This window comes from Geotrypetes seraphini, chromosome 1, assembly GCF_902459505.1.
Source record: "Geotrypetes seraphini chromosome 1, aGeoSer1.1, whole genome shotgun sequence".
In the NCBI taxonomy this organism is placed as follows: Eukaryota; Metazoa; Chordata; class Amphibia; order Gymnophiona; family Dermophiidae; genus Geotrypetes; species Geotrypetes seraphini.
Window position 1 is genome coordinate 304,400,632 of NC_047084.1, and position 26,414 is coordinate 304,427,045.

General features: G+C 41.9%; 2 protein-coding genes across 5 annotated transcripts in view; one reads left to right on the forward strand and one right to left on the reverse strand.

The window, feature by feature from the left end:
* The window catches only part of LOC117365127 (dedicator of cytokinesis protein 2-like), a 1,549,644-nt gene that overhangs the window by 803,379 nt on the left and 719,851 nt on the right, over nucleotides 1-26,414 (forward strand). The window lies entirely within an intron of this gene.
* Nucleotides 1-26,414, reverse strand: part of LOC117365135 — a 405,951-nt gene that overhangs the window by 230,082 nt on the left and 149,455 nt on the right. The window contains exon 3 of one of the 4 annotated variants that reach the window (XR_004540364.1): nucleotides 17,073-17,184. The exons of 2 other annotated variants lie outside the window; for them this stretch is intronic. Coding sequence is in view for 1 of the 2 variants with exons in the window: in XM_033955156.1 (XP_033811047.1) it covers nucleotides 17,181-17,184 (4 nt within the window). In the remaining variant the exon portion in view is untranslated. Of the gene's footprint in view, nucleotides 1-16,076; nucleotides 17,185-26,414 lie in introns of those variants that run through there. One more of the 4 variants, XM_033955156.1, reaches the window with a different exon arrangement.

The window sequence follows — 26,414 nt, forward strand, 5'->3', positions numbered from 1 at the left end:
ACCCAGAAGTCTCCCTGATAATCTAGTGCAGGGCTGCCCAAGTCCGGTCCTCGAGATCTACTGGCAGGCCAGGTTTTCTGGATATCCGCAATGAATATGCATTAGAGAGATTTGCCTGCATTGCCTTCTTGGTATGCAAATCTCTCCCATGCATGTTCATTCGTACGAAGAGAGACTGAACAAATTGCAGCTCTACACTCTCGAGGAACGTAGGGAGAGGGGAGACATGATCGAAACATTTAAGTACCTCACGGGACGTGTCGAAGTGGAAGATGATATTTTCTTTCTCAAGGGACCCTCGGCCACAAGAGGGCACCCGCTCAAACTCAGGGGCGGAAAATTTCATGGCGACACCAGAAAGTATTTCTTCACAGAGAGAGTGGTTGATCATTGGAACAAGCTTCCAGCGCAGGTGATCGAGGCAGACAGCGTGCCAGACTTTAAGAATAAATGGGATACCCATGTGGGATCCCTACGAGGGTCAAGATAAGGAAATTGGGTCATTAGGGCATAGACAGGGGGTGGGTAAGCAGAGTGGGCAGACTTGATGGGCTGTAGCCCTTTTCTGCCGTCATCTTCTATGTTTCTATGTTTCTATGTAACCTAATCTAGCAGGCGTAACAGCCAATCTCTTAAAGTTGAATACACTTTGGCATTGGCAAGTGAAGTGTTCTCTATAAAGGCACATTATTGACGCGGAGATCAACATGCATGAAAATGGGCCAGGGTGATTATATTTGTAGTCCTCTTTTGTGTTGTATTGCAGCAACTGTTAACGTGAAAGCCCAGAATTACCAAAGTATCATGCTTCCTCCAAACGGTGAAAAATGCTGAGCATTATATTGAACGTGCGTCCAAAAGCAAGTCGCACGGCTATGCCGCACTGTTTTTTTCTCAGCGATTCTTTTCCATGGAGCACTGAGGATGCATTAGCAGCTCTGCTGCAGTGCTTCTTCACAACAGACTTAACTTGGTGCAAATCTTTTGAAGCTTTTAGACATGTTAGGACTCTGCATTCATGGTTTATGCATGTTGTTGCAGGCACTTGACCCAGAAAACATCGGCGCCTGCCTTGGGCGTGGAATTATTCTGCTGGGTCTTGAGGCAAAAGACTGGGATTATTTTAGAGTGCTGGTCCAGTGAAGATTTCCAGGTTATTGCTGACTTGTGTACAGGTTTAAATTCTTTCAAGCCACAGATCTCAACCGTAGTATCAGCTCAGGAAATACGGGGTCAATCTGTATATACCAGTTCCAGTTTTAACTGAGTGTCATATACTAACTTGCATAAATGTCTGCAGGTTTGTACCTACCTTTTATTGTACAATTTAGCTATGAGATGCAGTTGAGCTCCTTTGCATCCCGTAGCTAAATTATGCAAGATGCTAGGAATTTCATTTATGCAGAAATGTGTCAATTGTGTATATAAAAAGAACAACTTCACAGGGTGGGTTACAATTAAAGGGCCACTGGTCTCAATGCAAGGCTCCCAGGCCCCTTCTGGAAGGTCTTCAGCCATTGCTTTCTGGTAGCTCTCTAAACCCACCTCTTTAGCCCAGATTCAGGACATAAATGACCTCCTTGAGGGGCCTCAAAGTCGCATGCCACAACCCTCACCCTTCCTATTTTGGCATTTGTCACCTTCAAAATAGTGCCACCTGGCCCCTAACTGTAGTGTTGTACCACTACTAGGGGTCAGGCTATTAAATCAGGGAGCGTGCCATTATTTGGTTGTCTGGCCTTTAGTGGTAATATTGCAAGGCTACCCCTAAGATTCAAGTTGCACTGATTTAACAGTGGCTATGGCCTGGGACTGCACTGGGATCTAGGATATTCGTATTGACCTCTAATGAGATGCGTGATATGCAGTACCATGAGATCACCAGAGCAACTCCCAGTAGGTCCCAGGTGAGATTGGGAGTGGGGCTGTTTTTCAGGCAGGGGAGCAGATTTTTTTTTGGGGGGAGGGGGGTCCACAGGCATTGAGACCAAAATAAGAGGAATGTGGGTGATTTAGATTGTGTGCTGGTGCCACGAGGGGAATCGTGGATGTAAAACCATTTCTGTTGGTTCAGAAAGGGTGACTGGGCGTTTGGGTTCTTATGTGCAGGTGTGGGGAGGGGAATTGGCAGTTCAGGATTATGTGTGAGGGTGCCAGGAGGAAATCCAAGGGTTTGTGACCATGCGTGTGAGTTTTGGAAGGGATTAGGAATGCTTCAGTATGTGTTGGTGCCGGGAGGGGATTGCACTGCCTGCATCTGGACTGACTGGGTGATATGCTACCGCACTGCCAGTAGCATAACAGGCTGCCAGTAGCTAGGGTACGCTTTCTCGCTGCTCCAACACGATGGAACAAAATGCCATCACATCTTCATGAAAATGTCTCCCTCTCGAAATTTAAAACAAATTTAAAAACATTGCTATTCAAGGACGTCTTTGATTGCTAATATCACCCAAAGCATTTACTATCTGACAGGACACTAATACCCCACCTTCTGTGTCTGTGTCTTCCGTTCATTGTCTTTCTTTCCTCTCAAATATTGCATTTCTTCCCCACCTTCCCCTTCGTACCAGCATGTCTGTCTGTATCGTTGTGGTTACCCGAGCAATTTTATATTTTTAGCCTTTTTTATATGTACATGAAAAAAAGAGGACACCTGGTCCTGTCCTGTTCCACCCTCCCCCCCACCATCCCACCACATTCTGCCCCATACTCTGCCCCCCCTCCCCACACACACACACAAACCTCCCTGAGCTCAGGATCGTGTACATTGGCACAATGACATCACATGCATGCATGCATGTTAATATACGCTGTGGTCAGTTGGAGTAGCGCAAAGCTTTCTTAAGGGATAAACGGCCTTGAAAAAACTTTCCAATGAAACATGTTGGCAAAGTTATCCCTGAAAGGAAGACCACATATAAGATAAATCACTTTAATAAGAATTAACGCTAAGTCACTTATTTATATACTTAAACAGTTTTGATAATAAAAATAGGATCCGGTGAGGAAACAACACTTAAAGCCTGTGACAATGAATTAATGGAGTCTAAGGTGGTGTTTGGATAAGAACTGGAGGTGGAACAAAAAGAGATTGTTCTACTAAATATATTTTGGCTGCCTGCATATGACGGCATCGTGTTGACGTCCGTGCATGCACAGACCCCCTCCAGATGCGGCCCAGAGGTCAGGGACTTCCAAAACCCAGATAAACTGCCGGGTTTTGGAAATCCCTCCGGGCACCCAGATGGTCCTCTAAAAAGAGGACATGTCCGGGTTTTCCCGGACGTCTTGTAACCCTACCATTAGCACAGTTTCACATACTGCCTCCTCTCGAGGTGGCAGTAAGTTCAGCTGCACTAATCAGTAATCCTGATAGCTTGTGCAGGCTAATGACCTAGGTGTTGTCTCACAGCTTGCCACTCTTCCACCTGCCCATGCCATGTTCAGATCTCACCCTCTCCAGCCTTCACCAACTAACATGGGGATTTTATGTTAATGGCTGCCTTTAAAAAAAACCAAAACCAAACATAGGAGACAGTAGAATGAGTCTGTGCTACTGCCTGCCACACAGGAAACCCCATAGTGGTTGCTGCTGAATACAGCTTAGTAAAAGCCCTTTAGGGGGGGTTAAAAAAAGAAGAAGTTTATTTCTGTAATTAATACATTAAAGCACAAGCAAGTCCAGAAATATTTGGTTCTACCTAAAGCCTCATTAACATGAAGGAAGCATTTCTGTTACTGGCACCTTGAAGTAGGTGTGCCAGTGCCAAGCTCTGGGCACCAATTCTATGATGTACAGGGAAATGAGATAGGATTTGATGTCCAGTGGTATCTCAGAATCCGAACGCCCCAGAACTCAAACGACTTGGAATCCAAACTTTTTTTTGTAGTAAATTTTGTCTTGGAATCCGAACACCCTGCACATTGTATGTGTGTGTTTGTGCCCCAGAATCTGAATGCTGCTTTGGAATATTTGGTAAGATTTTACCTTAAAATCCAGTGTATTTCCTGTTAAAATTTGAGTTTGTGGGACCCAGGAACGGATTAATCCAGTTTCTATTATTTTCAATGGGAAAAATTGTCTTGGAACTCGAATGCTTTGGAACTCGAACAGGGTTCTGGAACGGATTAAGTTTGGATTCCAAGGTATCACTGTACTACTTTTCTGTGGTTACAGTACGGTTTACATATTATATGGGAGTGCAAGGTTAAGTGAGTTGCCAAAAGTCACAAGGAGCTGCAGTGGGAATTGAACTTGGCTCTGCTTGACCTGCAGGCTGCTGCGCTAACCATTAGGCCGCTCCAATCCTGTGTGCTAAGATGCTGTCATAGAATATTAACATAGGTCGATATTGATGGGCCAAAAGTTAGACACAGTTCTGCTCGCGTAAATGTTCCTTAATTTGCAATAAGTGACATGTGTAATTTGAAAAAATGCCCATACCCCTATCTATGGCCTCCTTGCATTTATGCAACAGTCTATAGTAGTGTATCGCAAACTGCATGCCACGATACACTAGTGTGTCTCCTGAGATTTCAGGTGTGCTGCAAGATGCTGGGGAGGAGGAGAGGCACCAGCACTGGCTGACTGCCTACAGGACGGCGAAAGGCACATTCTGTAGGAAATCAGCCGGTGCCTCTCCTCTCCGTGTATCTTCCCTTCCGGCACCCCCCACTGGTAGCTCAGGGTCCATCTGCGGGGGGGGGCCTGTATGCATGAACGGATGTCGAAGTGATGATGTCAAGCATGCATGAGACATCATGTCGACATCCATGCACTTCTAGATGCCTCGAGCTGCAACCACTACGTTTAGTGTGAATTGGCTTGACAAAATTTGCAAGAAATTGGTCTATAGAATAGCAGATAGGCGTGTAAGACCCAATTATCTCTGTACTTGCATGCAAATGGTATTTGTACATACACTTTAAGAGGCTTCGCAAGGTGATTCCAGCACCATGGAAAGCAGTAGAGCCAGCAGAGAGGGAGCGTGATGCAGCTGGACTAATACCATGGCTCACTGGGCTCTTGAATTATTTATGTGACAGCCGTACCGTGGATCCCTGCTTGTTGGACACCTCTTCCCTTGAGAGGCTACAAAAGAGGGGAAGAGGACTAATGATTCATTGTTTATTAGAATAATGACTGAACCTGAAGGAGCCGATTACTAGTAGAAGTCATAATGAATGGTTTATGGCAGAAACATTTTTTTTTTTGCCACGATTAGAAAGTCTAATTGATAGTTTCTAGCAGCCATACTTCACTGTAAGAGAGAAAGGAAACAGAAACAGTGGCTGTGCTCTCCTTGGTGCTGGGGTGGGTGAGCGGGCAGGCAGCTGTGCCCCAGGCCTCCGAGGCTGGCAGTAATTAGGCAACAGCTGTGATGGAGGAACCGCAGGTTTCCTGGCAGTTAATGACAGATTTCTCACCCCCTTGGAACTGATACTGCAATCCAGCAAACCAAAAAGAAAACTCAATTATCTCAGAAATAGTGTGTATAAATGCAGCCTGTGTATAAATAGTGCATTTGCGACTCGCGCAGCAAGTGGAAAACCAGAATGCCGGATTTTCTTTATAAATGACTTTCTGTTGGTGGGAGGAAATGGTTGTACATTAATGTCTGTAAGTTAATGTGCATTTCGTGTAAACTTATGTATATTGAAATTGTTTGTTTGCGCTATGGTAGTTTGGAAATTTAATAAAGATTTACAAAAAAAAAAAAAAAGAGTTTGTGTCATGACCTAGCCCTAAGTAACATTGGGATCCAAGCTCTTCATTCCGTTTATTAAATCTCTTTTGTGCTAAAAGTCAAAAGCAAGCTGCATTTTAAGTTTTATTTGTACAGCAGCTCTATGACTTCTGGTTTGTACTGCTGCCCACATGCCTTTTCATACACTCGCTTACATAACATAACATAAGAATTTAGTTCTAGATCGCAGTTACCTTTACTCATTATGGTTTACTAAAGACTAGCTAATGATTCAGAACGATAGGTGCGTTAAATATTAAGAGTTGAAAAACTTTGAGAACAAAAAAGTCTTGTGTTAAGAACATAAGAATTGGCACTGCGGGTCAGACCAGTGGTCCATCGTGCCCAGCAGTCCGCTCCCGTGGTGGCCCCTAGGTCAAAGACCATTGCCCTAACTGAGACCAGCCCTACCTGCGTATGTTCCAGTTCAGCAGGAACTTGTCTAACTTTGCCTTGAACCCATGGAGGGTGTTTTCCCTTAGAACAGCCTCCGGAAGAGCGTTCCAGTTTTCTACCACTCTCTGGGTGAAGAAGAACTTCCTTATGTTTGTACGGAATCTGTTCCCTTTTAACTTTAGAGAGTGCCCTCTCGTTCTCCCTACCTTGGAGAGGGTGAACAACCTGTCCTTATCTACTAAGTCTATCCCCTTCAGTTTCTTGAATGTTTTGATCATGGCCCCTCTCAGTCTCCTCTTTTCAAGGGAGAAGAGGCCTAGTTTCTCTAATCTCTCACTGTTTTCTATAATGAAGATAAAAAATAGATGTCGATAAAAGCCATTTAAAATCTTTGTCCCATAAAGCAATCTGAAAAGAGAGAGTTTGATCATAGTATCTTTTGTACCTACAGCCCTTAAATGGCGGAAAGACAAAGAAAGCTTTAGTACTATGTGAATAATGCACAGATGAGAAACAAAACAAATCTATCAAGTAAGAAGGAACCAGACCCATTAGTACCTTATAACAAAGACATCCCAATTTAAAGAAAATTTGTGCCTCCATGGGCAACCAATGCAATTCACGATACTATTTTGTAATGTGGTCAGTGCTTAGTAGAAACAAAATTCAGGATGTATTCTTCCTGTATCCTATTGCTCCATGTAGTCGGCCTCATTAGAGAATGACTGGTCCATTAATGCACTGACAACAGCTACATGAAAACTACATCGCAAGCTTTGCATCTCACGTGCAGAGTATTTTCTGTGGACAGAGTACACGAACTGGAACTCAAAGATGTATCCATATATACAACACAGTCTGGGGAGATATTTTTACCCTTCTCTTTTGTGTAAGTGTACAATTACAGCCAATTTCCTGGGCTTGGAGAAAATTAGATTTGTTTTAGGTTGTGATACCTTTTATGGGACCAGTTGTAGAAACAGATGGGATATAAATCTTATCTACTACAGGCTCAACAATATCCACAATGTAAATAAGCCCTGTGGATAATTACTCATAGACATTCTCTATAACCAGCTAATTAAAAACATCAGTGCATATGTGCCTTGCCTAGAGCAATTTCCACTAGATACAAACTCATAACAATATATTATACAGGTTGAAAAAAAAGAGGGATGAAGGCAGGATTATAATTTTGTATGCATATTTCCTTCCAGGACAGAGTTGTGCAGCAATCAGCAGGATTTGCTAACTAGATTGTTTACCAAAGGGAAAACAAACAGGATCATGGCAGACCTTCAACCTTGCTTCTAAATTCAGTTTAGAGGCAGGCTCTCCTTTGTGAAGCCCTCTACATTAGAGAATGACATGGGGGATAAAGTTTGTCTTGCAACAAAATGGATCCTCACTCTGTAGGGAAATTCTTTCTAGAGCTGAAACTCTTCTTTATCGTGAATCCAGAAATCCAGACAGGACACACAGTGATTCTTAATCTTTATCTTTATTATTCTTAGAAATTGCTTGCCCCAGCATTATGGCCCGACGGGACCCGTTTCGCCTCACAGGAGGCTTTCTCAAGGGTTCCAGGGGGAGCACTCCATTAGCGTTCTCTCACTCACAAGGCAGGAGCAGCTGTGTCTGCCTTGTGAGTGAGAGAACGCTAATGGAGTGCTCCTCCTGGAACCCTTGAGAAAGCCTCCTGTGAGGCGAAACGGGTCCCGTCGGGCCATAATGCTGGGGCAAGCAATTTCTTTTTTTTTTTTTTAATATTTTTATTAAAGGATCAATGCATACGAGAAAATACAAAATGGGACCATACGAGAAAAACATCAAGTACAAAATTCAAGGGTTCATGTAAAGATAAAGATTAAGAATCACTGTGTGTCCTGTCTGGATTTCTGGATTCATGATAAAGAAGAGTTTCAGCTCTAGAAAGAATTTCCCTACAGAGTGAGGATCCATTTTGTTACAAGATTGTATATTACCTCACTTTCCGTCTTCACCATCCTTGCTTTAGGGATAAAGTTTGTCCCCAACCCTATCCTGTCCCCACAAGTTTTGACCCCATCCCCACCCTATCCCTACTAACTCAAACTCTACCACACTAGTTTTCATAGGCGTCATAGCGAGGGGCCCATAGGGGCCAAGGCCCCCCCCCAAAAAAAAAATTGGCATAGGAATGGAATCTGCGTATGCCTCCCCCTCCTTCCTTCTGGCTGCACTGCTTCAGAAAGCTGCAGGAAGCAGTTTATATATGCTGCCTGCAGCTGACCCAGCAGCCTTCCCTCTGCCATCAGAAGGAACTTCCCTCTGACATCAGAGGGAAAGCTTCCGGGTCAGCCACAGGCAGTATGAGGAAGGAAGGAGGAGGAAGCCTAAAAGTTTGTCGTAGAGCCAGCCAAAACTAGTACACACCCATGAGAGAGGGTATGAACTTGGGACACAGAAGGAAGGGAGAGAGTGGTGCATGTTGGGACATGGGAGGGAGGGGGAGGGAAAGAGACATGTTAGGACATGGAAGGAAAGAAGTGAGCGTGAACTTGGGCCAAAGGATGGAAGGAAGGAGGAAGGGAGCACACATTTTGGACATAGAATGGAGGGAGGAGTACATTGGAACACAGAAGGGAGGGAGGAAAGGGCATGAAATTGGAACATAGGATGGAAGAATGGAGGGAAAGAGATACTGAGGTGGGGGAGAGAAAAGAAAGAGAGAATTGTTGGGCTTGGGAGTGAGAGGGAAAGAGTGCACATGAGGAAAGAAAGAAAGAAAGAAAGATTGTTGGGCATAGGGAGGGAAAGAATTGGACATTGTGATAGGAGAGGAGTGAGGTAGAGATTCATGGGGAAAAGAGAGATGAGAGGGAGAAATGTTGGAGGTGGTGGTAAAGAGGGAACAGTGGGACAGATGGAAAGGGATACAATAGGAAGGAATCCTGGACTTGGTGGTGGAGGGAATGAAGGGAGAGATATGGCATGGTGCTGAAGAGAGGTGATAGGAGAAATAAGAACATAAGAAGTTGCCTCCGCTGAGGCAGACCATAGGTCCATCCTGCTCAGCGGTCCGCTCCCGCGGCGGCCCATCAGGCCCATTGCCTGAGCAATGGTCTATACCTATCTGTACCCCCCAATCCCTTTTTCTTCTAGGAATCTATCCAAACCTTCTTTGAATCCATTTAGTGTTTTCTTGTCCACAACAGCCTCTGTTGGGCTGGGGCTGGTGGGCATGGGGCTGGTGGGCAGGGGTGAAAGATACTGTACATGGTCCAGTGCATGAGAGAGGGAGAAATGTTGGATGTGGCAGTAAAGGAACTAGGAGAGATGCAGCAAGGGAGGGAATGAGAGAGAAAAAGAGAGGGAGACATGTTGAACAGGTGGGTGGAGGAGAGAGAGGAAGAAATGCTGTGCAGGGGTGGGGAGGAGAAATAGAGTGTTTTTTTGTGTAGTTCAATTTTGTGGTTACCATTATGTATTGTTAATAAGATTATATTGTGTGTATATGAAAAATGTTCTATCCCATATATATATATATTTTTTTTAATCATTTTTATTACAAAGGGTGGGGCTGGCTTCCCTTTGGTTTCTCTTTGTTGCTCTGCTATACCTGTGCCATTCATGTACCTATTTATGGAGAGTGTATTTTCTTGTGTATATACTGCCTCTTTGTATTTGCGCTTTTGATATTATTGTTGTTCCTGTTACCCGTATTTTTATTTATGGATATGGAGTTCCTTTCTATTTTAAATATAATTTTGTAAACTGTTCTGTTATTTCCTAAGGAAGAGCAGTATATTAAATAAAAATAAACCATGCTGTTATTATGAAGATAGGGTCTAGAGTGGAGCTTGGGCAGATTCTAGGACAGAGCTTTGGGCCCCCCAAACATAAAAAGTGTTCCACTTCCTATGCTAGTTCCATCTTTTTCAATAAAATACAATAACCCTCTTTTTGTACAATTGATATTTTGTACTGTTGCAAGGATGGGGGGGGGGGGGAGAGGATGGATTTTGAGTTTATGGTAATGGGGTGAGGATGGGAATCCATGCTTATTTTTTAAAAGATCCTAAGACTTCCTTTTATGCTAGTAATGGTCAACACTTGCCTAATTCATTCAGTTGAAATTTCGTGGCCACACTGCCTCAGTAGTTAAAACTGTTTTCTTTAAAATAAGGTTGGTGTTAGAATTACGGGATTTGCTGTCAGCTACGAATTTTAGACTGGTTATGCACAGTTATGTCTTACCACATCTAGACTATTGTAATTCTCTTTTATGTGGCTTGCTGAAGACTTCAAGTGACTCAAAATACCGCTGCCAGGGTAATAGCGAGATTGCCCCATTATTCCTAAGTTACACCTGTGCTGGCCAAACTTCACTGGTTGCCGGTTGTTTGGAGAATACAATTTAAGCTTCTAACCTTGGTTTTCAAATCTGTCCGGAATCTATTGCCCAAGGTGATTGCTTCTCTGCTGCAGACTTATGTGCCTTCTCGTACTTTGAGATCACAAGACAGAGCTTTTTTTGGCTGTTTCCACTCTTCGTTCTGTCTCCAAAGTTGCAAATTGATCACCTTTTCTAAGTTGCTGGGTCTTTACTATGGAACTTGGTTCCAAATTCTATCTGTCTGACCTCTGATTTTTTGGCATTTAAGAAAAATTTGAAAGCCCATTTTTTTTTTTACTTGCCTTTTCAAATTTGGTTACTTTGTAATCTTGTAATTGCTTGGCTTTTTATTTTAAGGCATATGCGTAAGTTATTGTAATCTGTTTTATTATGTATATGTTTGTTTTTTTTAGTTCAATAATTTTATTGACATTTAAATAGATCATACATAAATGAATACAACAGTATAAGATAACATGAGTCAAATGTATGAGAAAAGAAAAGGTAGAGAAGAAGAAGAAAAAAGCAAAACAATATAATGTTTTGTTTTAATTATGTATGTATCATTATCTGCATGGTTGATATGTGGACTACAAGTGTTTTAAATAAGTAAATAAAATGACACTAAACTGCTGGAAAATATCTAAGATCCACCTAGTTCTTGACACCCCTGCTCTAAGCTGAGCGGGAGTCCTCCACCTACAATCCTGCCAGTGGGAGCGCTGTTTTGCTACCATACTCAATTTCTATGAGTTATGCTCAATCGACACATACTCCAGGGAAGAAGGGTCCTTGAACAGGCAGACTAGTTGGAGGGAGGTTTCTCGAGTGGGCAGACTTGTTGGGCCATCAGCCCTTTTCTGCCGTCATATTCTATGTTTCTATGTTTCTATACTTCCAATAATGAGGGACAGGCAAACTCTGCAGGACCCCATGGAACCTGCCTGTTCCTAGCAATTGAAAACACAATATTGAAGCACCACTCCCCACTGGTAAGAATGCAGTTGGAGGATTCCTGCTCAGCATAGAGCAAGGGTGTCAAAGTCCCTCCTTGAGGGCCGCAATCCAGTCAGGTTTTCAGGATTTCTACAATGAATATGCATGAGATCTATTAGCATACAATGAAAGCAGTGCAGGCAAATAGATCTCATGCATATTCATTGGGGAAATCCTGAGAGCCCGACTGGATTGCGGCCCTCGAGGAGGGACTTTGACACCCCTGGCATAGAGGGAACAGTGCTGTGGGAACGTAAATGTGTAAATGATGTGCACAACTTATAGTATAATGTAAGTTACATATGTAAGTGGAGACATGCCTATGCTTTGCCCATGGTTCCACTGCATTTACATGTTATTACACTTATGCACACCCTTAAGGAATAGTATTTAGGCACCCTGTTAGCACTTACACATGTAAGCATACACTTCCATACTAAAATGCTGGTGTTCTGTGCATAAATGCAGATGTCCAGCAATAGAATTATCTTTATAAGTGCTAATCCTGCTCTCACCTAATTCTTCATCCTTGTGAATGCCTATCAGCCTCTTTTACAAAGCCGTGCTAATGGCTGTGCTGCACCCATGGCCCCGAAGCCCATAGAGATTTAAAGGGCTTCGGGGCCGTTTCCGCGCAGCAGCCGCTAGCACAGTTTTATAAAAGAGGCAGTATGTGTAGGTGCTGTGGGGGTTTTACATGTGTAAGGTATGTTTTACATGCAGAAAAAACCTTACATTTATTTATTAAAACATTTATAGCCCGCATATCCTGCAATTCTAGACAGGTAATAATAAAACATACATAATAAAATGACACATGATTACATAGCAATAAAAGTTATGCAAACAGTTGACATTAAAAACTACTGCAATCAAAACTAACCACGTCAGAAAGTGTATCAAACATAAAACTAAAACTAAAACCACATTTTAGGAAAGGAACACACATAAAACTGCGCAGCCACATAATCTCACAAAATGTAGGTGAACCTAATAACCCACTTAGGGGTCCTTCTACTGAGCTTACTGCACCATGCCTTACTGTTGGGTGTGTTCAGGCATCCCGCAAGTGTATGCTGCCCACGCCCCCCCAAAAAATTAAATTTATTTTGTAGCATGGTAGATGGGTCTGGGAGTGGACATGCTCTGTACTAATTGGTTTACACAGCTACATTGTCGTGCCCTAACTGTTTAGCATGTGGTTAACGCATGAGCCCTTACTGCCTTCAAAATAGGCAGTGGTAGGGGCTCATGCGCTAATGAGAAAATTAGCGTATAGCCATTAATATAGAAAAATTGGCCATGTTACCCTGCAGTAAAAAGGGCTTTAGCATGCAGGAATGCGTGGTTTGGAAAAATGTCCCCTTATTTTTCTAATGTGATCCTGGGGACTATTTGGGCAGAACAGAGGCAACGTTAATGTGCTTGCACATATTTTGTAAAATATATAGAAACATAGAAACATGATGGCAGATAAAGGCCAAATGGCCCATCCCGTCTGCCCATCCACACTAACTATTATCTCTTCCTCTCTCTAAGTGATCCCATGTTACTATCTCAGGCTTTCTTGAAATCAGACAGTCTCTGTCTCCACCACCTCTACCGGGAGACTATTCCACACATCTACCACTGCTTCTGCAAAAAAAAGTATTTCCTTAGATTACTCCTGAGCCTATCACCTCTTAACTTCATCCTATGCCCTCTCATTCCAGAGCTTCCTTTCAAATGAAAGAGACTCGACTCATATGCATTTATGCCACATATGTATTTAAACGTCTCTATCATATCTTACCTCTCCTGCCTTTCCTCCAAAGTATACAGATATGTAGAGTGCATATTTACAAGTTTTTCAGAGCAGATGCAAATTTGTATATGGGCATTTATTCACTCTCAGGGCTGAATGCAGGGTGCCCATTTTATAAAGGCTTAAAATACGGTGCCTACTTGGACTTCTCATATGAGATAACATTTATATCTGGTGCCCATGTGTCTGTGTATCTACTTTGAAAATTTGTATATCTCTGGGCCGTTTTATAACAGCCCATCTGAGTGCCTGAAAGGCTGTTCTATGTGTTCATATCCCTTAAAATGCAGTAGGCAGAATTCCAGCAACCCGACAGCCATTGGTGACCATAAAACCTGACTTGGTCACCATTATTTATCAATATTTATCTTCTTGATCAATAACCTTCAGAAGGCATTTCACCCTCCTGAAGACTTATATTGTGGATTTCATTCTGCTTAGAACTTCATTTATTCAGTGTTACAGTATCTCCCTCCCAATGGAAATACTGTAATGTCTGTGAAAAGAACATTGTGTTCTGTATCGAAGACCTTCTCATATCAGAGAGTTTTACAGCGATGAGGCTGGGTGTTGACAGATGTCTCTGGCTGGCTCCTTGCTTGAATGTCTCATGTGGGGCTACCCTGATGAACTCTTATCATTCTGCCATCAGTTTCTTATAATGGAAAGTCTTTCAGCTCATGCACAGCATGGCCATCACTACCTGCTTACATGGACTAAGCTATCTTTTTTTTTTTAATCCCTGGGAAAAATTCAGAAGAGCTCGCCTACACAGCAGGCACAGTGAAGCACTCTGATTATTTCTGCACTTACCTATGACTCATTAATGGAATCACCTTGGGACAGCTGGAGCTGGGGAAGTCTGAAGGCCTGCATGTTTGAAAAAGTGGTTTATTTCCCTATGCACCACCTCCTTTTTAATAAAAATAACTGCAGACAACACTGGGCATAAAGGTACAGATTCCGTAATTGGGTGCCTAAAAAGATAGGCGCCTAAAGTTAGACACCTAATTCACGTCAATCACACTAAGGTGTCCATTATAGAATCGTGCCTAACTAAAATTTAGGCACCTATAATGTAGGCCAGGGTTTTAAAAGCATGCATTATAGGTCCCTAAATCCTTTAAAGAATCATGCCTAATGGCGCCTAGGTCCTTTTTTACCCCTAAACACGCATACTTTGGAGTTAGGCACCATAGGCGTCTATATTATATAGAATTGTGTCTAAGAAGATAGGCTGCCAAATGGGACTTAGCCGTCTGGAAGCCATTCCCGGATGGCCAAGTCCAGGGTGAATATCAAAGTTTATGTGGCATTTCAGAACATAAATTTATTTATTTATTTAAAAAATTTCTATTCCACCTATCAACTAGGCGGATTACAAGTTGAACATACATAAATGACACATAACATAAGAATACATATTCAAATAAAAACAATACTAAAATACAAACCCAATAACAGTCTATAAAAAAAGTTCTAGGAGATGAATACATCAAAGCAGTGGTTCTTATCAATAGAAGGCTTTAACGAATAGGTAAGTTTTCAGTAGTTTTTTTGAATGATCCAAAATTGGAACATAAACTTAATGGCCCATTCAGTGCACGCCACAATTTTGGGCCGACATCCAAGTTTTTTTATAGTGCACGTCTCGGACACATTCAAGTGACAATTTCATTGCAGAGTGTTAGTGGGTAAATGTTTATATTTTAGCCCCGTTCATATTTTTAATGTTCGTTGATTCTAAAATTGATGCTTCTGTGGCACATAACCAGCACATACTGTACATGCCCATTTATTCATGCATTTTAAAACAGGCTCTACTAAGCAGATCCTGTTCTAATATATGAGGAGAAGAGAACCTGAGATGCCCCAGTTGGACATCTCAATTCTGATTTGGACATTCTTTCTAAAATGCCACTCTATTTACCTTCCCAACCAACAAAGAGTCATAGGGGCCAATATTCAGACCATGGGAGTTAGCTAGAATCACTCCCACGGTCAGCACTGTGCCTGGATATTCATTCCCGGGTGGTTCCAATGACCAGCACGGAATATCTGGTTTATTTTGGGCTGCTATAAACTTAGCCGGCTAAGTCGATATTCAGCACTGGCCAATTAAGTTTATAACGGCCAAAAATAGATCAGCTGTTCAGTGGCATAGCAAGGGTAGGAGGCGCTTAGGGTAGTAGAGTACCCCACGCAACCTCCTTTCTGCCCCACTCCCGCTCCTTCCATGCCCCCCACACCACACTCATACTCTTCCTTCTCCTCCCATAACTCTTTAAAAATTTGCTACCGTAAGCAGCTTTACAGGCCCGCTGCTCGTGCTTGCGTTGGATTTCCTTCTGATGTCACTTCCTGCCCCCATGACCCAGAAGTGATTTCAGAGAGGAGCCAGCCAGGGGTGAGTAGCAGGCCAGAGAAGTTACTTGCGCTGGTGAAGAGGGAGGAAAGAGCCTGACACGGGGGAAGGGAAGAGAGGTGCTGGCACCCTTACCAAGACTATGCCCAGGGCAATCTGCCCCCCTTACTATGTCACTGCAGCTATTTACCCGGCCTTATTTGATCACTAAACTTAGTTGGCTAGTGCTTTAAATTTCACAGATATCTGACTAAGTCATATGACATAGCCGGCTAGCCACTAAGTGCTAATATTCAGCAGCCATCTCACGTTGAATATTAGCACTTAGCCGGCTTAGCGCTATTTAACCAGCCAGGATCCGTTCCTAGCTGGTTAAATAGCGCTGGATATCGGGCAGATAGTACATAAGACTACCTGTACATTGTTAGGCAAAGATTAGAGGAGATGCAGTACTGAGAGCATGTACAACCCCTGTCCTCTGCACATAGATGTTATTCTACTTGAAAATATGCTCGTCACGTTGAGAGAGCTAAAATTCCACCAGGGAAGGACGCTGCTTGCTCTGTGTGTTTGAGAGAAGCAGCTGTGACAGAAACAAACTCAGCCATGAATTCTTCCCTTTGCAATTATTAAACCATTCTTTTTGACAGAGACATATTTTTCCCAATAAGCTCTTACTGAATTTGATATACAGACAATAAATACAAAATTCTGTTTGACAGTGACATTTTCAAAGTATAGATGAGACATGAGTCTGTGTCTGATGTCCTTGCCCGTGAAGTATTTCTTCCTGTCTAGGATTCTCTTATTAACTCTATTAGGAATTTCCTCCTTTGCTTTCTGAGCTGTTCTTTAGCTTGACTCTCATGCTGGAGAATGTAGATTATGACCCGATCTCTCAGGCTCTTTTCCTGGAGGGTCTCTTTGAGATCAATCTCCTGGAGGGAGAGTCTGGGCTCCTTGGACCTCTTTTTCTTATCAAATATTCAGGGTCAACCTTAAAGACAGGAGTGGCCACATGTTCCTAGGGGCCCTTCACTTAACTAAATCAGTACCTGTTTCCCTCCCCTTTGCTCAAGGTGTTGAATCTCACCCCTCTCACAACCCCTCCTGCTTATATTCTGTCATCTGCCACCTCATCTCCCCAACACACACACACACTGCCCCTAAAATGGTGTTGCTCCATGAGACTATAGCTTGTGTAAATAAATATTTGCTCCGAGGTACACAATGTTTTTCAGTTGTACAGTATCAGTTAGTCACCATGCTGTCACCATGGTACAGGAAAACTCTTACATCCGTGATGGTTTCTCTTATCCTGTTCTCCAGGCCCCAACAGCTGGGCAATCTAGCTCTCTGAACCAAGTATCCAATTTGACTCACCAGGGTTTTTTGTATTTTTGTAAAAGGGCTCCCTTCTCTTGGGATCCTCCTAAGCATATATACTCCTTTCAAATGTTTCCTACCACAGTTCTCTTCTCTTGTAGAGTCTTATCTGTGGAGACAAGGCAGGGTATCATTGCTTTCTAGCTCTCAAAATCTATGCATTATGCAAAATTATGATTTACAATCTACTTCTCTTTTCTTACAGATGACAGAGGTAAACAAAACCTATGGTGCTCTTTTTCAAAACAGATGGACACCTCAAAATGCCTAAAAAAAAGTCCATCTGCTAAAAATTGTACTGTTGGAAAGTCAGAATTTGGATGTTTCACATTGCAGTTTGTTCAAATAGCATGAGTGGGGGAGGGGAGGGAACGCTATGAGAGGGCCTAAGAGTAGGAAATCCAACAGCAATTTTTGAATGGGAAGAAATGTCTATGGGGCTCATTTTCAAAACAATAAGATGTCCCAAAAAATAGCATAAATCGGCACTTGGATGTTTTTCTCACTGAAACTGATATTGAATGTCTTACGTTTTTTACTGGATGGGTTTATTCCCAATACTTCTGAACATGATTTGATCACTACATCACTTGATTTCTGCACTTGCACTTTATCTTCGCTGATTTATTTGGGATTTGATTGCACATGAACTCATGGATTTTGAGTATCGACTCTCTTTGGATGGTTAAGGATTCCTATTGGCCTTCTGATGTCTTCTTGGACTTTATGTTGAAGCTTGAATAAATCAAAGATAAGTGAGCTATTCCAATTAGAAATGTGCGAATGTAATGAAGTTTTGGATTCCTTCCTTCCTTCGAGTTTTTGGAATGTAATTTAATGTGTATGTTTCGGTGTTACTTAACTATTGAATTATTAAATTATTGCATTAATAAATTGTTGAATGAATTGACATTGTAATTTTGAACAGTAGATTTTCTTGATTGTATCCTCTGAGACTATGTCACGTTCCAAGTATCAAGCTACCTAGATATATAAAGACAATAGAATTTGAGTTGATACCTGGCAGACACTAAAATGTGTGAATAATTTAACACCTATTCCAATTCATACATCCACCTGTCAGTCCCTTTGGCTGAACTCCATGATTCAAATTGGCAGGTTTAAGATCATCTGGAAACATTGGATGAAGGCAGGTATACACACTTTGGATGATATTATTTCAGGTGGTAAACTGCTTGACTTTTCACAATTGCAACATAAATTTGTTCAGGTTACACCAATCAGGAGCTGCTATCTGGCATGTCAAAACAGCTCCTGATTGGTGTAGCCTGACTTTAGTTCCCGGAAGAGGCGATCGGAAAATACTAAGAATGATCCCCCACCCGATTTTCAGCACCTGCCACTGCCCCAGCTGCCCTCTCCTGCTTCTCCTGTCTCTGATCCACTCCTAAACCGCATCCACGGTTTTTCAAAATTCATGGGTGCTCCTGGAACAGAACCCCCGTGAATTTGGGGGGAGTACTGTAGTAACATGGAAAATCAGCAGTAAATTGCTCTGCTAAAGGACAGCACTGCTTAATATCAAGATCAGCCCATGGGTATCAGATACCTTAGGCAAATACTCATCCCTCCAAGGGTCTACTACCCTTCCCCTTATCCAATAATTCAGCATCTCCCCTTCCCTTTTATATGGTTCACAGATTGCCAACATCTCCCTTCCCCTTTCTACCTCCTACTGTGACCAGCATCTTCTCTTCCCCTCTTTACCTCCTGCTTTGCAGCCAGAATTTCCCTTTTTTCTTCTCTATCCCCTCCCCCCTCCATCCTCCTCTCCTCCCCCGGTCAACATACTAGCCATGGAAGGGGATACTAGCCATGGAGAGATACTAGCCATGGAAGGGGAATAGAGAGGAGAAGCAGATCATGACGGTCCATGACGGAAATTACTCCAAACCTTGGAAAAGCCCTTCGGGAGTCCCTCAAGGTTCCCCCCTATCTCCCACCTTGTTCAATATATACATCTCCTCTCTAGGTCACTTACTTCAAAAGTTAAAACTAACTTACTATATATACGCAAATGATATATCTATACTAATTCCAATTACAAAAGCGACCACCGTCAACTCAAAACACATCTCATACATCATGACCGAAATCGAACAATGGACTATAAACTTCAAATTGAAACTAAACTCAGAAAAGACAAAAATTTTCCTGGCAAGCCCAAAGGAAAAAATTAATACAACCACAATTCACGTAAATGTTCACGATCATCCAATACTACAAACTATAAGAATACTAGGAGTCACCTTAGATACCCACCTGACCCTGACCAATCACATAAATACGGTGACAAAAAAATGCTTCTTCACCCTCTGGAAACTGAAAACCATAAAAAAATACTTCGACCCTCGCTCCTTCAGACTACTAGTACAGTCACTGATTCTACCCATCCTGGATTACTGAAACATCATCTACCTGGGGATACCCAAAAAAAACATGAGAAAATTGAGAATAGTTCAAAACACAGCCGTCCGCTTAATATTCGGACTAAAGAAAAGTGATCACGTTAGTCCCTTCTACAAACTGTTGCATTGGCTACCAATTGAGGCTCGAATTTTATTCAAATTCTCCTGCTTTTGCTATAAACTAGTCTGGGGAATGGCCCCCAACTACCTTCTACCGCACTTTGAATTCTATTTCCCTACGAGGTCGACCAGAAACCGAAGCCTTTTTACATACCTGAAAATCACAGGCTGCAGATATCGAACCTTCGTAGACAGAACATTCAAGTTCCAAACTGGTAGACAGCAAACTTGGCTAGGCTACCTCATTGATGCAGCCAGACTGACCTACAGTGTCTTTCGGAAAGAATTAAAAACCGCCTTATTTAAGAAATTCATGTCCTAGCCAGATTTTTCCCCTCACAATCAAAGCTACCTCACCTCACCCATATTCCTTTATTCCTCTCAATTAGAAGCCCCATTTTTTTTTCCGCCTACTATTATGTCTTCCTCATAATTGTACCCAGCTTTCAGCTGATGCCCAATGTTTTTCAATGTAATATGAAAATTAAGTTAACTCTTTTCAACAACCTATGTACATCTTTCTCCTAACCATTTGGCACCTTTCTAATTCACTGATCGCTGAATGTTCTCACTTCTATCTATACTCTGTAATTCGCTGACTGTACAGCTTATCTTCATTGTGAACCGCCTAGAAGTCGCAAGATTATGGCGGTATAGAAAAATAAAGTTATTATTATTATTATTATAAATAGAGCTTAACTCACACTGTTTCTAAGAGAAGAATAACTACCAGTGAATCTTTCAACCTGCTGATTCACTGAAGGAGAGATCTTGCTTCACCAGACAAAAGAAAGATTTTCATTGTTAAAATGAACTTATGCTGGTATTGATTGGAGAGGTATGCTGAAATACTTGGCAGTGAGTAATGTGAGGAATAAAGGAATGGTCTATAAAAACAGGACATGACTAACACTCAGATGGAAAAGGGTGGGAAGGACCATAGGCAGTCGCATAGTAAAAGGGGCAGGGGGGCAATCTTGTTGGGGGCACTGTCACCTCGCCTCCTCTCTGCCCCTAGGTCCTTCTTTGCTATGCGCGCACCTTCCCTCCCTCTATACCTCTAACTCTTTGCCAGTGCGAGTAGCATCTCCAACCTGCTGCTTGTGCCAGCCTTGGCTCTCCCTCTGGTCACTTCCTGGTTGCGGGACCAGGAAGTAGCATCAGCGGGAGAGCCGAGGCTGGCGCGGAAAGTAGGTTGGAGACGCTGCTTGCGCTGACGAAGTTAAAGAGCTACAGGGGGAATGGAAGATGTGCCCTTGGTGGGAGAGACGGGACGGAGCAGGGGCAGAGAAAAAGGCAGGGGTGCCACCACCCTGAATGCCTCTTACCCTTGCTATGCCACCATGTAATTTGATTTGATATGTAAGTATGCAATTTGTTATAGTGTGTCCTTGAAGTGTTGTGTACGACAAATGTAAATGTTTTAATTTGTATGTTAATATGTAACTCATCTTGGATAAGGACGGGTGAGAAATAAACAAACAAACTATAGTCCAATACTGGCAGCTCTCTAGAGCGCTCTGGTTAGGTTGACTTCCATAGGTAATTCTGCCTTTTTTGCTTCTGTTCCATATTTGTGGAATTCTCTCCCTATTGTATTATGTAATGAACTTTCTTATATTAAATTCAGAAGCTTATTGAAAACCTATCTTTTTGGTTTAGCATTCTCTTAGAAACATTCTTGTTTTCTAAGGTACTCAAAATCTTTTGGACTGGAAACTAGGGAAGGATTCCTAATAGCAGCATTTATATTATCCTTTTATTTTATTTTTTTAATTCTTTATTTATTGAGTTTGAAATAACATACAAGTATTACAACATGAGCAGGAAAACCGGAAAAGAACTATTAACTATCTCAAAATTAGTAAAACATAAGGAAATAAATTCTATCCTTCTTAGACCTCAATAATCTGTAAACAAGGGATCAGATTAATAAAAAGAAAAATAAGAAAAAATATAGAAATAACTAAAGACTTAACGGTGGTTCCTACATTCAATTATTACTTCCATTTATCCCCTAGAGATCTTCTTTAAGTCCATAAAAGACCGCAAATGGTCAGGAACAAAAAAAGTATACTTTGTCCCTGCATATTTAATGAGACATTTACATGGGTACATCAGTTAAAAAGTCGCTCCAATCTCTTTGGTTTCTTGCCTCACTACAAGAAAAAGTTTTCTTCTTTCCTGAGGTTTTTTTATTCACATCAGGGCATATCCATAATCGTTGCCCTACAAAAGGAATTTGTGATTTGCGGAAATAAAGTTTTAAGACAGAGTTTAAATCTTGCTGAAAAATATTCTTTTATTTTTATAATTTTATTTTCTGTCTCTTTTCTTGACAATGGAGTTTCTTTACTTCTGTTTTTTTAATTTTTGTACACCGCTCTGTTGTTGTAGCGAAGGGTGATCTATAAATACGAATAAACATAAACTAGGTTGTATTTATCTAGTGTGCATTCAAAGTAATCTAGAATGGCACAAGGAATTAAAGGTAAAAAGTACCTACAATATCAGTGTGGTGTATTTTCTGTGTTTACAGTGCCAGAAGCTGCAAAATCCCAGATACCTGGCTCCAGGATTCAGTGTCGCCTAATTCTAGATCATTGCAAACTGTGGCTTTGCCCCGATTAATTCACATTTGGGCAATTGAACCTTTACTTGACTTAAACATTGACAATGTCCCCTTAATTCTATAAACTTGTGTGCACAATCCAACACTTAGGACTAGATTCTGCAAATGGTACCCAAATTCGAAATTGAGTGCTCAGCACTGTTCTATAAACAACGCATAAAAGATTTACAGGTGAGGCTCCCACAAATTCTATAATAGGGCACGCCTCTTTAAGGAATACCCTCCAATGTCTATTGCCCCCTTTCCAGTTATGCTCATTTCTGATCTGAAGAAGGGTTACCTATGAAAGCTCATCATAAAATGCATTCAGTTAGTCCAATAAAAAAGGTATCACCTTATTTCCTTAGTTTTTAGGTGTTATTTCTTTATACACCAGTTATGCTTTAAAAGATTTTTCCATGCATAGGGGTCCTTTTACTAAGGCGCGCTAGCCGTTTTAGCACACCCTAAATGCTAATGCGTCCATTATATTCTATGGGCGTGTTAGCATTTAACACATATTAATATTTAGTGCACGCTAAATCGGCTAGCGCGCCTTGGCAAAAGAGGGGGGATAGCGTTTAACAAGATGTGCACGCACATCCAACACCCTCCCACCGCCGACAAATCTCCGGGCTCCAGCTGCGTAGGCAGCACTTTAAACACGCTGCTTCGCGGCCTTCTACTGCCGATTTCCTCTCCCGCGTCTGTCTCCGATGATGTCATCAGAGACGCGGCAGAGGAAATCAGCAGTAGAAGGGCGCGAAGCAGCGTGTTTAAAGTGCTGCCTACGCCGCTGGAGCCGGGAGGTTTGTGGAGGGTCAACGGGCAGAGCAGGGCTGCTCTCCACCACTCGGTTGCTGCCACTGCTCCACCGGGTCCGCGAGTGTGTTGTAGTCGCGCATGCGCACTTCTTCAGGCCATGGACATACGGAACATGCAAGTGGAAGTGCGCATGCGTGGCTTAGGGTTTTATATTATAAGATATATATAATATCTACCTACTTCTTACACAGCAGTATGAAAATACTCCATAATCACTAGTTCCACATCTAATGCCTCCATTTTGTAAAAGCCCATCAATTGTAATATTGTTGGAACAATAATCTCTTAATGGATTTTTATAAAAACAAAATAGGAAAGTTTTTCATGGGAGCTTTTCAACCAAAGTTTCCATAAAACTGGGCCAGTATACGAAAAAGCGCATTTCCTGGTCAAAAAGAGCTTAATGACAGCAAGACTTGTTAGCTAAAGAAGATCCTTTTTTTGACTAACACAATGCCCTCGAGAATACTTAATCAATTTTCTAGAAAAAGACAGAGGACGACCCGTATTTAATGCTTTCCAAACAAGGCACACTAGTTTGAAATCAATACGTTTTTCTACAGACAACCAGTGCAGCTGATATAAGATTGCTGTCATATGTTCTGTTTCTTAGCTCTAGTAATAAGTTGTGCCACTGTTTTTTGGACTAAATGTAATCTTTGTAAACTGATTATTGGCAGTTACGTGCATCACTGCCTTTAGTTGGGATTTTGCAAATTAAGCATGCAACCACAAGGGGGCGTGGACCTGAAAGGTGCATATGTGGGTCAGAGGTGTGCCTAGCACTTATGTGCACATCTTATAGAATGCTAGCATTTAAACACCTAACTACTTATATTTAGACACAAAAATTTACACCAGCCATTGAGCTAGCCTAAGTGCTCATGCCTAAAGTTAGGGGCGTAAACATGGACTTAGGCTAGTATTCTATAATTTATTTTAGTATTTATACACCACTTAGGCCTAAGTGGTTTTACATTCAGATGCTCAAGTATTTCTCCCTATCTGTCCTGCTGGGCTCACAATCTGACTAATGGGCTGGGATGTCCTTCCCTTTTCCCCACCCTGTTCCAAACCCCCCTCACCTTTTAAAATGCAAAGGAGGTGCCGGCGTGGCAACGATTCTCTAGCACTGCTCATGACTTCTTCAGCGCTGTTGCTCTGCCACAGTCTGCTCCCTCTGACATAACTTACTGTTTCCGCTGGGGAAGACCTTGGAAGAGGAACAGCTCCGAGGAAGCCATGAGCAGTGCTAGAGAATCATTGCTGTGCCAGCGACCCCTTTGCATTTCAAAGGTGAGGGGCCTTCAAAATGAGGTGGGGAGAAGTGAAGGATATCCCAGCCCACAAGATCCCCCTAAAGCTGTGGGGCAATTGACCTGTTTGTTTCCCCTAATGCCAGCCTTGAGCACAGTAGGAGCAGTATTCAGACCCATGGCTACTACGTAAAGATAAGCAAATAGTTCATCCACTTAACTGTATGTCCACTATTTAGTAGCCTTATCCAGTTAGGCAGGACCAGTGAATATGTACTTCTAAACTTAATAGAATAACTTATCACTTGTAAGTTACGGCTCCTATTTGTGCGGTTACCCCCAAATGGGTATTGTGCAAATATGTGTGGGAGAATTATTTGATAAACTTAAAAGCTACCACCGCATCAATGTTGCAAGAAGCGTATGAGTCCTTTTACCAGGCTGTCAGTGGCATAGTCATACAACCAGTTTTGAGCGGGCAAGAAGTTTTCTCTGTCCTGCCCTACCCCCACCTCTCTCTTTCTCTCCCTTCCCACCCCCCAGCCAGTGAAGCAGCTTCTCTCTTTCCCTCCCTTACCCGCAAAGTGATAAGATAAATTTGATATTGGAAGCGGATCAATGACGGGCACAATGTATGATTCCAAATGGTACCATATGGGAGACACATCTGAAGATTCTACTTAATTATCATGTATTAAGCTTAAATAAGACAATATACATGAAAGGGTACACTTTGTCAATGCTTGTTATTTAATTCATACGTGTTACCAGAGATAAGAACTAATTTCAAGACGGTGTCATAGGAATATAATGGCATCTTTAGCTTTTAACACTTATAATTGTTAGCATAGCGCCCTTTGATGAATTCCCTCCTTAGTGCTCCCCAGTTATTTTTTTTTATTGGTACCATGTGTTAATGCTCATAATATTAGTGCACAACCTGCAAAAAAAAAAACAGAAAAAGCTTTAACCCTTTAATTGGCAGATGGTGAAAACGGCTGCTTTATGTAACTTAAAGTTGAACAAGAGCAACAGTGCCAAGTAACAGTAATACAAAATTGTATTTTAAGATTGTTTAAATTTTAAATAGGTCTGCTTCTATATATTGATGGAGTTCTTTTCTATGCTGTATTTTATTGTAAACCACTGTGAACAGTTGTATGCTATGGTGGTATATCAAATTTTATTTTTTTTTAGTTCAATAAGTGGTATATCAAATTTTAATAAACATAAACCTATCAGGCATTTGAAGATGCAGATCTCCCATAAGAGCCATAGAAGGCAAATGTTGCTTCTGAGCAACAATGCCAAATAAAGGGTTAAAAACAGGCTGCAATAAATCCAGGCTAAGCGCTCGGAAAAGTCCTGTGTTAGTGTTCTAAACCCAGATTATGCCCCATTTCTAAGGGGTGAGTCTTCTCTGACTGACTTTTAAAAATCTCCTTATGAACTCAGCGCATTTTCTTTTCTGCTACAAGCACGATTCTTAGGGGAGGGAGGTTATGCTCTGCCAAGATACACTGGCTCCTCTTTATAACCCATGGGCTGAGAGCCAAAACATTTAACTTTCTATTTAACCTTCTGGCGGAGTCTCGTGGTCCCACTTCAACATTTATTACCATTCATTATCATCAAAACTGGTTCTGAAGGACTTTTCTTTAAGATATGGACCACTCTCCTCTGAGTATTTTTCTTTTTTTTTTTTTTTTTTTACTTGGAATTTCTACAGTTTAAACTGTAAGACACAAAATTTATCCCCCAACTGCCCCCATGTCCGTTTTGCAGGAGCAATCTTTTTCTAACTTTTGAATTCAGCTTCCACTTTCAAGATGCAGCCAAATCAGAAGATCAGCGTTAATTCAAAATACACTTCAAATGTGTGTAGTAAGCAGGGCAGGATTAATCCTCTGGTAGACAGGTACATCGATCCCCATCATAATATAAATACATTTAAGACTCCCACAAAGGGGACCCCACATGGTTCAGATTGCAGAGCTAAACCACATAGGAGGAAGCAGCAGATAAGAAGTATTGCTCGCTGACTCCTCCTGCTGACCGAGGAAGCAGGCAGAATAGATTGTGTTGGCTCTGCTTCAGC